The sequence below is a fragment of the Amblyomma mixtum genome, chromosome 9, assembly GCF_055824585.1.
Source record: "Amblyomma mixtum isolate Tamu chromosome 9, ASM5582458v1, whole genome shotgun sequence".
In the NCBI taxonomy this organism is placed as follows: Eukaryota; Metazoa; Arthropoda; class Arachnida; order Ixodida; family Ixodidae; genus Amblyomma; species Amblyomma mixtum.
The window spans coordinates 105,614,389-105,627,395 of record NC_143020.1 but is presented as its reverse complement, the minus strand read 5'-3'; the positions used below and the strand labels follow the sequence as shown (position 1 = coordinate 105,627,395).

At 47.4% G+C, this 13,007-nt stretch overlaps 1 protein-coding gene across 3 annotated transcripts in view; it reads right to left on the bottom strand.

The window, feature by feature from the left end:
- The window catches only part of LOC149330525 (WD repeat-containing protein 26), a 54,585-nt gene that overhangs the window by 3,238 nt on the left and 38,340 nt on the right, over positions 1 to 13,007 (bottom strand). For all 3 annotated transcript variants that reach the window (XM_089561143.1, XM_089561145.1, XM_089561144.1), the window contains exons 12-14: positions 11,536 to 11,614; positions 5,941 to 6,070; positions 3,270 to 3,479 (exon numbers count right to left, since the gene is read on the bottom strand). In XM_089561143.1, the coding sequence (XP_089417269.1) occupies positions 3,270 to 3,479; positions 5,941 to 6,070; positions 11,536 to 11,614 (419 nt within the window). The remainder of the gene's footprint in view (positions 1 to 3,269; positions 3,480 to 5,940; positions 6,071 to 11,535; positions 11,615 to 13,007) is intronic.

Here is a 13,007-nt window from a genome sequence, read left to right as displayed (position 1 = left end):
ATCATTTAGTTGACAAGACCAAAACAGCATCAAGAAATTCAATAATTATTTAGCGGTCACAGATGAATATCACGCAGTGATCCATGTATATTAATGTCTAACGAATCATTTTGAAAGAAGAAAACGCGCAAGCAAAAAATTTGCTGTCTAGAGTCCTTTACTTTCTGCGTGATAATCCGCCTCTTTCACATGGCCACTATGCACATACATGGTCTGTTCTGAAAGTAGTAGGACTCATTTTTTTAAACAAAATTTATTCAAGAGAATAGTACAAACGATTACAATTTTTCAAGGTAGCACCCTTCCACACCTACTCACTGCTGCTAATGAGTTTTACAGTTTTCGTACGCCTCCAGGAACGCCTGGACCGGAATGCTGTTCAGCTCCCTCGTCACGGCCTGTTGAACCACCTCTACCGATCCGTGATGTTTCCCCTCGAGCGTCGATTTTATTCTCGGGAATAGAAAAAAGTCTGGCAGGGCCAAGTCGAGGCTGTAGGGGGGCTGAGACAGCGTTGCGCTTTGCGCGGGACAAAAAATCGGGGTCCTCATTCAGATGACGAAGAAGATCCTACCGGTTGGCCTTTTCCTCCTCTGACAACACTCCCGGCACCAACTTCGCGCACGCTTTCCTCATGGATAAATTTTCTGTCACGATCCCGAAAACTTGGGTTTGAGGAATGCTCAAGTCATCAGCAATCATTCTGATAGATCACTGTTAAGTAAATGTTTCCCTCGCTACACATTTTCGTTGGTCTTGCTGGTCGAAGGGCGTCTGAAGCGGTCGTCTTCCTCCACTCTTTCCTTACCTTCTCGGAAAAGCTTGTGCCTATCAAAAACACCTGATCTACACATGGAAGCGTCACCGTAGACCTCCTTAATCATGTTGTGAGTCTCTTTGCCCGTTTTACCAAAATTTACTCAAAATTTGATCGCGTATCGCTGATCCAGTAAACGCTCGATGATTCTGCGTGACGAGACGTTTCGACAGGGGTTCACAGTACAAGCGACCTCCTCTCTTCAACGGCCGAGAGCCGAGAGCCGATTTTCCCCAGCATTCCCAATATCCCCCTTTAACGATCCTGCACGCGCAGACCACCTCTCGTCCGCCCGTTCGCCCAGGAAAAAACCAGTCCTACTACTTTCAGAACAGACCATGTATGTGCCTCTCCACCTCTGCCTTCTCCCGTCTTCCGCTGGTTGAAAACAAACCACCAGCTTTAGCTCGGTGCACACACGCGCAGTCAGTGTCGGCAACGGGTGCAAGTGACAGCCGCAAGCGCACGCCTGCCACTCCACATGCGTGGTTGGCGCCTTGCTGGAAGCAAATCACACCTGTGGAATTCATGCGCATGTTTTGAACCAAGTTTCTGTATAGCAGACAGATTTCCATACGCTCTCCACAGGCAGGAGTGGGACACTGCCGGGATGTGTTCTGAAGCAGCGCTTTGAGCAGAAATGCCACTTTGTAACAGTAGTGTGGCAGCCTTTTGGGGCAACTTATGAGCACAGACACAGTAAGCATTGCTTAAAACGGAACTTGGAAGTCTCAAAACACTTAAATGCGTGCAAGAGCCATACTTTTCCAGATTCGAGTGACGATACGCGATATGCAAAAAAAAAACAACTTTAAAGAAAAAACACACCAATCAGGGAATGAGCGGCATTTATTCTACATTCAATCGTCACTCGCCGACTGTGCTCCAGTGCATGACCAAGTCCCGCGGCATGTCCGTTGTCAACGCATAGCTGTTCTTTCGCACTTCCATCACATAGCAGGGCAGCTCTTCTTCCAGTTCGAAAAACCTGCATGGCTTGCCTCGGAAAGCGCGCTTTTTGCAGCTTGTGTCCCTCAATGCAACCTTTTGGTTGCACCAACGTCGGAAGCACTTATCAACCACACCGAATATCCTGCCTGCCGCATGCTTGCCATGTAGGTTAAGGTGCTTGCCCATGATGCTAAAATTGCAACGCTCGGCGGCAGCACACGAAAGCCAGAACTACTGTGAACTACCATGCTACCACAACTCCCGTGACTTTGACAGCCACAAAAAGCTGGAGCTGGTGATAGTGATGCTGATATGGATGGCGAGAGCTTGCGGCGGAGGAAAAAGCTGATGACGATGACTAGCAGTCTCAGGCGCCATCTGTGGGCAGCACCTGGAAGCTCCTGTGCGCATGCATTTCGAAGGCTATTCGTGCGTGGGTCATGGAGTTTGGGTGCGACCCAAAAGCATTTGCCCCTGCGTAATAACGCCTGTTCGTGGACTGACATGGCATGCGCATTTCATGATCCTGCCTTTTTGGCACAGCCGTCAATGGAACACACGCTATACAAAATGAGCATGATAACCACACAAGCAAAGGAAAAAAGCAGTTATGTTTGCACCCCCCCCCCTACACACACACACACACACACACACACACACACACACACACACACACACACACACACACACACACACACACACACACACACACACACACACACACACACACACACACACACACACACACACACACACACACACACACACACACACACACACACACACACACACACACACACACACACACACACACACACACACACAATGTACAAGCTAGCTACCTTTTGTTTGCTCATGTCATTTCTGTACTGACAGCTGTCAGCGATACCTCCTATGGGACCTGCAAAGCTGTTATGCGAAACTTCACACACAGTGTGGTAATGAAGTCACTTGGAAGTATGGACATGTCATGTCACAGCTGATGCCGTAAAAGAAGAAGAAAAAAAAAAATGAGCCCGTTTACCATGCCCGTGTAATCCGGGATTCAGCAACAGCTGTGCGCGGTTGTGAATGTGCCGTTCATCGTGTCATGAATTAATGACGCCCTCATGCAGAGGCATGAGCGGTGCAAACATTAGTTAGCGTCACTGTGTGCAGAGGGTGCCACTCCCCATTTGCACCTTGTTTGTCTTTTGTGCTACGGCGCCAACACAGCTAAACTGGGAAATGTGCTGTTAACAGCCGTCGCCGTAAAAGGGATTTAGCAACAGCTGTGCGCGGTGGTGAATGCGCCATTTCTCACGTCATGAATTAATGGCGCCCTCTGCGTGCAGAGACGTGAACAGTGCAGACATTAGTTAGCGTCGCTGTGCACGGAGGGTGCCACTGCCCATTAGCACCTCATTTGTCTTTCGCGTTACACCACCGACGCAGCAAATCTGGGAAGCGTGCCGTTAACAGCCGTCGCTGTAAAAAGAGACGAGAGAACGGGGTGGCCCACCGGACTGGGAGTTGGGCGAGGCACTGCCGAGACCGGAAGAAGCGGCAACTGCGGCGGGGCCCCAGACGCGGATGGTGGAGTCGTCCGACACGCTCACCAGCATTGATGGGCAGGCCGGGTTCCAAGAGACACAATTTACAGATCGCGCATGGCCCTGCAGCACAGCAATAGGCTTTTCCCACTTGACATGCCAGATGTACACCTTGTTATCTGCACCAGAAGAGAGGAGGGGAGGGGGGTCGATTTTAACATCGAAAAATGTGTTCTCTCCAAGGCAATGAATATGAAGAAAAAGAAAATTTGCCACTGTTTTGATTAGTAATCTGTGGGCAGTAAGTGGCCATCACAGAACCACATTTCATTTCCATCTCAATGTGTTTTTTTTATATATTGCTAAATTTGCTGTTACATCAATTTTAACACCAAAAACTGTGGTCTCTCTGTGGCAATCAATATGAAGAAACAAAAAAGTTGCAACTATTTTCCTTAGTAATCTCCACGCAGTAAGTGGCCATCATAGAAATAAATACTATTCTTTTTCCATCTCAATGTGCGTGTATATATTTAAATTTGCTGTTACTTTTATATCACATTACATGTTAAATCGAACTCGCAAGCATTTTTTGTTCGTGAGTTCAATATACATGATTTTAGTTTCGATACCTGGGCGCCGCCATGTTTGTTTTACTGGAGCGCCGCCTACCGCCGACGCCATCTTGGACTGATAATTTGCAGCCGGTGGGCTGCAGACGAAGCAGCGTGCGATCTCTGAAAGTGTCATTCGCCCGTTCTATTCCTGCCAAGCCTAGAAATTTTGGGTGGGCGTTCGCCTCGTGTCCATCCTCGTGTGTGCTATGCCATTAGCTCCTGCAATAACCAACTGGGAGCAAGCGACCATTCCTCGACGCAGCGAACGATCATCATCGGTGAGTGCCATGCTCGCAGTTCACGCGTGCTTTTTTGTCGCCGGTTGCCTGTAGGGCGAATGCGGCACGGTGTTGCATGTTAGAAAAAACGAAAGCAAAATGTGTTGAAACACAAGGTCGCGGAGAGCAATCAATAACTAGTTTTTCGTGGAGCGTAGTTTTTTATGAACGCTTTCGCTGCCTGCTTGGACATGGCGAGTGTGACAGTTTAGATGCTGAGCTTGCGATAGAGTACCCCGTTTACAAACTGAGCATTTTGGAAACAACGAGTACATGACCGAAACGAATCCACTTCTGATGATTAGAATGTTTGTTTGCGGAGATACGCGCGATGAAATTGAAATTCGGCCCCTCCTGCCGCTTGCGTAGGACTGTTCGTACTACGAGCGATACAAGCCAGTTGACTGAAAGCAATTCGCATTCTCGCCTTCTCCGCTCCCGCCAGTACTCACTGGTGCACAAATACCAGAAAATGTGCGGTTACACGATCTAATAGGTTGGTACGCTAATGGAACGCTATTACCACGTACACTGACAGGCAGAATCGCCACACCTGTGTTGAGAATTCCAGTCTCAATCGGGTCGGGGCACTGCTCAAGTCGCTGCATTTGTTGTATCTCTGGCACGGTTATGCATAGTGTGGATTTTTTTTACAGTGCATTCGATGCGATTTCAGTCGAATAACTTATTACAATGCGTGGCAGAGTTTACCGTCCTGTGCATGCCGTGTATTTTTTCATCTTACGTTGCCATGGCTGCATTTTTCCTCACTTTCCAGTTCGGTAAAAGTTCATGTCGCCGCTTCTATTCATGCCATGCTGTGCAAATTAAATTAGTATTTTTGCACTAACGACATGTTTTTTTCAGGTGGCGATCCCCACACCCTCCCGATATTGAAGATCATGTGGGGCGGCGAAACGAAGTTGTGGCCAAATTTGTGAAGTCCTCACATAGTGTACTGCTGAATTAAAAGAGCTCTGCCAAGGCCGTCCAAATACTTGATCTCTTAAAATTACGCCCAGAGTATATTTTGGTAACCCAGGCGCTGCGCTTCGTTCCGCGCCCGATATTAGGCACACACAGTGGGTTTGTTTCTGTCTGCATTTCGTTCACAAAATGCGCTAACGTTTAAGCTTTTTGTTGGCGCAAGTATTTTTTGTTCAACTACGCCCACTGCCAATGCAACTCGGGACCGGCGGAAAAGCGGTGAAGAAATGGATACCGCAGACGTGCTGAGACCTTCACATAACATGGTGCACGTAAATACTTTTCTACTTTCTGTTTTTTTTTTCTACTTTCGTCGACTATTTCCGCAACCGACAATAAAACAATGATGTCTAAAAGACGTTGGTGTTGCGTACAACATTGCTGCTTTTGTTGTACAGACGCAAACACGCGCTTGACCGGTAGCTAAGCAGCCGCGGACGTTGTTGCGCGCGCCGGATTATCAGCCCAGGGGAGGACGGCAACAGTGGGGTGTCGCGCAGCGCACGTGTTTGAGAGTATTTCTCCCTCTCCTGCCCGCTCCTCGTAAAATGGTGTATATGCGGGTTCGACTGTATTCCTCTCTACCCCCCACCCCCCCAGTGAGCAGTGGCAGGCTAGAGAGTATTACTTCAACCAACATTTCCATCCTTCCGCACATTAAAGATTTTTTCTCTCTATCCACCAACATAAGAAAAACTTAAATTCGGTCTAAGCACATGTGCACACAAATAAGGACAGAGAGAGAGGGCAGCACCTACCTTCACTGCCGCTGGCAACAAACACCTGGTTCACACCGCCAAAACAAGAACGAATAGTGTAGTAGCCCTGCACGACACCCTGGAATTTCCGTATGAGCACCTTGTCCTCCAGGTCCCACATGTGGACACCCTGCACACACAAGCCCCAAACGGTTGGAAGCGGGAAGGAGAGAGCATCTAAACATGAGCACGTCCCCATGCAGCACAGCTAATTGGCCCAATATTGGAAGCATACCGTAAAAACCCGCATATAATACGAGGTTTTTTTTTTCATAATTAGCGTCCTAAATTTCCGCCTCGTACTATTTGCGGATCCAAACAAAAATTTTCGAAGTTGCCCGAAGTTTTGGTTTCGTTTTTGCGGCGTGGCTGCAGCTTGGCTTTGCTATTGGCACGTGGCTACGGCTTGGCTTCGTTACTCTCGACAAACGACGTCACGACGTCTTTTCTTTGTTGATCCGTTGGGTGCGCCAGGGTTCGCGGTGTGCCGTGTGCCTGTTGACAACGCACATGCTCGCATGTAAGGCACGCTTCGCGAAGTGGATATTGTTTTGGGGAGCACGATGTCAGGGTCTCGAAAACAGTACCCGGCTGCTTTCAAGCGAAAGGTGATTTTAGCTGCGGAGAACATCGGCAATGGTGCGGTCGGGAGGCAGTTTGCTGTCGTAGAAGGAAGCATTCGTGGATGGCCACGACAGAAAGAAGCCCTTTTCGCGTGCAGCGGAACGCGACAAAGCTTTCACGGCCGCTTGATGGTTGTGTAAACAAACCGTTCCAAGGACACAGTCAAGCGGTGCTACGCAGAGTGGATGCGCTCAGGTGAGCCTGCAGTGACGCCAACCGGGCGGCCAAAGCAGGCTTAAGGGGGGACGCGGGTTTTAGAACGGTCAAAAATGGTCAAAAAATCGGTTTTTAGAAAAACGCATTTTCGGAATGTTTGTACCTTCAATTACCTACCCTCAAAATATTATCGCTGAATTCGATCAGGAAATACGCTAAAATCTGATTTCAGAACATCACGGGAGTCGCAAAATTCCCCAAAAGGGGCAAAAAATTTTCAAATTTCCCGCGCGCGCCATGACCGAAGCAGCAGGCCGATCGCCGCCATCTTGGGCTCGTTTTGAAGCTTGTTCCTTTGTGCGCATTTTGAGGTATCTCAAAATGGCGTTGCTCAAGCGGAGCGGCCGCCGTCGCAGGTTTTCCGGAGGGCGCTTCCAGGCCGCTGATTGGTTGGAGCGCGCACGCGCGGTGTTCCGTGCCTCCCATTGGCCGGCGCGCCATTTTTTTTCTTTGTTTTATTTTCGCGCTTGTAGTCCTCGCTCCTCTGCTCTCTGCGCGTGTGCTGCTGCTTTGATCGCGTTCGTGCACGGTCGCGTTTCCCGACACAGTCTTTCTGTTTTGTGCCGGGATGTCTGGAGACGCTCGCCTAAAGAGGAAGACGCGTCAAGCGTATGGAAAAAAACGAAAGCGTCCATGGAACGCGCGGCTGAAGGAGGACGGCGCGCTGCCACCATCACCTGTTGCGTCCGAAGCGGCGTCTTCTCACGCTAACTGCAGCACACCTCGTGTTATGGGGTCGTCAGCTGGCTTTTCAGTCCAAGACCGCATCGATATGGTGTACTACTCTGCTGACGAGTCTGCCGAGTGCGCGAGAAAGGCGGCGACCGTGAAGGAGCATCTATCGTCGCAGAGCGCTACGGAACGGAAATTCAAGCTACTGGATGTTCAGCTGGAGAGCGATGGCAAGGAGAGTGGCACACAGTTTGTCATCGTCGACTTAGCCGTGATAAATACGATCTGTGGGATTGGGCTTTGTCCCGAGTGCGGCACGAAGAGTCTGACTTTGTCAAAGGTGGGCAAAGAGTATGGGCTGTCTATGAAGCTCATGCTCTCCTGTAGCTCCTGTGACCTGCGCGAAGTGCGTTTCTCGTCTCCGCGGGTAGCCGGAGGTGCTAATGGCAAAGCAACGCCTTTTGAAGTGAATGTGCGCGCAATGAAGGCCATCCAAAGCATCGGCAAGGGGGCAACAGCCCTGAGCGACTTCTTCGCTGTAATGAACATATCTCATCGTGGCTTGCACCACAAGACGTATCAGGGCCACATGAAGAAGATGGTGGGTGCCTGTAGTGCGACCGCTACCGAGTGCGAGGCCAGCAGCGTTGCTCGCATCAAGGAATTGTATGCAGAGCTCGGCAATGCGCCCGGGAATATCGACGTTACCCATGACGGCAGCTGGCTCACTCGCGGACATAGCTCCCACACTTGTGTTGGGTGCATAATTGAAATGCACACTGGTCTGGTTATAGACCATGTTGTGCTATCAAACTTTTGCCTTGGCTGTGCAAACGGACCGAAAGAAAACGAGCCAGGCCATGCAGCATGGCTCATCCAGCATGCTCCACTGTGCCAAAAAAACATTGACTGTAAAGCTGGCCAGATGGAGGTGGAAGCGGCCCTGTGCTTGTTTCGGCGCTCATTAGAGAAGCACAAGCTAAGGTATACCACCATGCTCTTGAATGGGGACAGCCGAACATTTCATGCACTTACGGAAGATGCAGTCTATGGCTTCATCAAAGTTGAAAAAAAAGACTGCATCAACCATGTCCACAAGAGCATGGGAGCTGCCTTGCGCGCTCTTGTGGACAAAAAAAAAGCCCAAGGTGAACCACTTGGTGGTAAAGGTAGGCTAACACAAGACAGGATCAAAAAAATAACAAGCTATTATGGTTATGCCTTGCGAAGCCACAAGCATGACGTGCCAGGCATGCAGAGAGCAGTCCTGGCCACACTGCAGCACATGTCGTCGGCGGATGACGCACCGAGACATGACCTCTGCCCTGAAGGCCCAGAGTCTTGGTGTCAGTTCAACAGGGCTGTGGCTAAGGATGAGGATCCCCCGCCACACAAGAATAGCCTGCCTGACTTCGTGAGCAAGGCATTGGAGCCTGTGTTTAGGCGGCTCAGTGATGATGCCTTGTTGGAGCGCTGCAGTGACGGCATCACGCAGAACTCCAATGAGAGCTTACATGCAATGATTTGGGATCAGGTCCCAGAGAACCAACACGCATCGCTACGCAGCATTGAAAGGGGAGTGGCTGAGGCTATCAGCCGCTTCAACCAGGGCCTAATGCAGACTAGTGTACAAATTGCAGAGAAGCTTAGCTACAGTGCAGGAACTTGCTCAGTGCGCCGCAGCCTTGAGAAGGACAGACGCAGGCTTGTTAAGTCTGAAAAGAAGCACTCGGAGAGTAGCGCTACCAAGACCAGGCTGGCAATGCGACACAAGCCTTCAAACGACCCAGCATACAGCCCTGGTCTGCTGTAGACCGGTTTCATTCCGAGACCGACCAGTTTTAGGTCATGTGAATAAATATGCGACTGTGTTTTAGCTCTAAACATTGTGTAACTTCATTTGTCTGTAGCATGGCCATTTTATTACACAATTGGAGCAATTATTTAGCTTGCAGAGCTCTGAAACTGGCTTGTGAATTGGTAAATGTTGTCTCTCATGCTGATTCTGTGAGTAGTACATGGCTATAAGGCAAGCTTTAGCCACTTTTTTGAGAAAGTACTGTCACACATTTAATATCACCTTTCTCTTGAAGGAAAGATCTACGCAATGATGCCATTCACATTGCTGTAGCTGCATTCTAGCAGAAGTTACAGTTGTCTAAAACTTCAAATGCGTTTTTCTCAGTTCGATGTTTTTGGACACTGCACTCAAGCCTTACGGGGTTTTTTTATATGTTGTTTTTAAGTGAAACTGACAACTTTGGTATCATTGTAATCGCACTGAAAAGATCTAGGGGGTGATGCTATTTATATTATCCTAGCTTTATATTTCAAATGGCCAATTAAGATGGGAATAAAAGAAAATTAAACAAAATTAGTCACAGTACTTGTTAGTCAGTTTCCTTGCTTATAAATTGCTTTCAAATGAATAAAAATAGCATCACCCCCTAAGCATGTCTTCGGCATTGAGACCAGACATTTACTTTTTGTGTCTTGATCAGTTTGAAAAACTGATCAAGACTGCAAAGTTTCATTCAGATTGCACCAAGAATAAAAAAAAAATTTTAAACCCACTTCCCCCCTTAGAAGCGCGGCATCTCGAACGCCCTCGATGGCACGGAAGATGAGTACATTTGGGATGATTTGTCGGACAAAGCAATGTCCGAAGAAAGCGCTACTGAAGAAGAAAGTGATTGAAGTGGAGTGCGGGATGCAATTTGAATAAATGTCTTCTCTGAGCTTGCGTCACTCGTATTATACGCGGGTAAAAACTTTTTTCTTCCCATTTCACGTCTCTAAAACTTCACCTCGTATTATACGCGGGTAAAAACTTTTTTCTTCCCATTTCACGTCTCTAAAACTTCACCTCGTATTATATTCGGGTTCGTATTATACGCGGGTTTTTACGGGTCTCTAAAACTTCACCTCGTATTATATTCGGGTTCGTATTATACGCGGGTTTTTACGGTATTGGCAAAGGCTTGTCCAACATTTCCAATATTGGGCCAATTAGCTGTGCTACTTGGGTCGTGATCATGCTGCAATCAGCCACAGGTAAAGCTTTTTTAAACTAAACCAAGATGATTTCCTGTAGCTAAAGAACCGGTCTAACAAATCCTTCGCAATGAAGCCACTGCTTCCCAGTAAGGGTAACAGAGTAAGCGTAACAATATGCCGTTTGCCTCTTTCCATTCGCTGAATCAAGGCAGAAAGGAAAGAGAAGGCGGGAAGCCCAGTATAAATTCACCAGCCCTCTTGCCCCTCCATCATCCTCATTAACTTCAACCATACAGATGCACCAATGGCCTTTTCCTCATACAGGGGATCATTAAAGATGGAAACAAGACAACGGGGCAGACATGCACACTCACACAGGTACAGGTGCCCACAGAAGTTTATGGAACAGGAAAATTACGACAAAACTTAATTTCTGAGCAGTTTCAGCATGCATCCACGAAATGACGGAATTTCTGGGCAGTTTCAGCATGCATCCATGAAATGACGGTTGAACTCCGTACTTTCCTTTCGAACGACACGATGCACTTCTTAAAGCCTGACTGTGCCTCTACATAGCGAGGAAATTGATGCCTTTTGTGACTTCAGCATTCCGAAAACTTTTGTGGGTGACTGTACAAGCACACATTCATGTTACACTGAACGTTGACCACTGCACAGACCTCATGTGTGGGGCAGACTGAACAAATGCTAGAGACAGATTCCAAAGCTAGGGCCCCGACTACAGGGACACCACAGTGGAAGGCCCTCATTAACTCTTGACGAAAAGTTCTCTGAAGAGCACAGAAGTCCAGCCACTACACTTAGGCACTGAAAACCCTTATTTCAAGTTCAAGCAGTATTACATCGTCACCACTGAATAACCACAGCAGGCGACAACAAATAAGATTCTAAAGTGCTTGCCGCTTGACGTCATGGACTACAGCAGAACTCCGATTATACGGGTTCCTCCGTAGTATGAACACAGTCATCTTCCGTAGTACGAACACAGTCATCTTCCGTAGTACGAACACAGTCGGCTGGCCTCTCACGATCTCACAGTCTCGTTGAGTAAAAGGGTGCCCCTACCTGATTGGCAATGTTAAGCAGGGCGAGCCGCCCTGTCTCGTCGACCGAGAATGAAATAATGGAATACTCCTCCTGGACCCTGCACACACACAGAGGGAGAAAGAAACCAATAAGGGGGTGCGCCACTGTGAGTCACCGAATTTCACACCAATGTCGGGACCAAGCGGCCCGACTTTCGACGCCTGTCAGACAGGGATACATATACACCGGATCGACATAGTTTAGTTTCGAGTTGTGGTGCTCGGGCATCACGCTGCCTCCTATTTTTTGTTATTCCATTATTTAACCACCACGGTTACCATGGCAATCACTGGGATACAATGTCGTTGCCATGGAGGCCGCCATCTTGGACTGTATCCGTGAAATCAGCATAGCTCGGAGGGGTCGAAACGCGACCAGAAAAACTAACGCTCTCAAAAAAAACCCTAGCTGAGGCCAGTGACCGATATCACCAGCCTTAAGGACACTACCCTAAACAGTGAACTTTCGAACCACTTGCTCAATTTCATTGAAACTTGTGGGGCTAGTTTATGTTACTGCTGGGACCACTTCTGCCAAATTTAATTATTCTAGAATAAGTATTAAGCACGTTATACAACCTTTGTGCCAAGAATGACTATGCTTGCTTAGGAAAACTATCGTTTGAAAAATAAGCGTAATTTTTCCAATTTTTTGTGTTATTTGAAATGAGAAATGTCCAGAGCACACAACTGTGGAATTATTTTGCTTAGTTCTATATTTTGAAAGAATGATACCATACAAAGAATGACATTGGATTTTCATATTGCATCAATTTTTTTAAAGTCATTTTTTAGTGTGAAAAAAGGGAAAACATAGACAAACTGAGCGCACAGTTGTGTTCCTCATAAAATTTTGCTCCAGAAAACCTGCTACAGTACCAATATTATCACGTAATATTGGAATGATAGTTCTCCTAAGCTGACAGTTGACTGAAGAAACAAGAGATGAGAAAAATAGACTCCCATGATTGCAAATCATCCCATTTTATTTTAAGCACTGCAATGTTCAAGACAAGCCCCCAGCTAAACAATAAAATTTGGCAGAGGTGATCCCAGCAGTGATATTCGCAAGTTTCAATGGAATCGAGCAAGCGGTTCAAAGTTCACTCTTTAGGGTAGTGTCCGCCCCTTAAGGAGGGACCCTGGTCTTGAAAAAAAAAATTCTTATTAATGAAGTCACAGTTATAAAATTTTCAGGCCACATGTATTTTTGTGCACTGATTCTAGATATGTCATTCAATTTCGTGTAAAACAATTCCTTGAGCACTTGCGCAATTTTTATGCAAGTATTTTGGGAAAAGTTTTGCAGAAAATTTGCTGCAGGAAACTCGCTGAAATGCATGCAATTGGGTTTTCTTGACACCAAGGAATGCAATAAGGGTAAAATTATCATCCTGGCTGTCATAGAACTTGAGTTATGGGGGTTTGAAGTTGTCGCTTCAGAAATGAGAA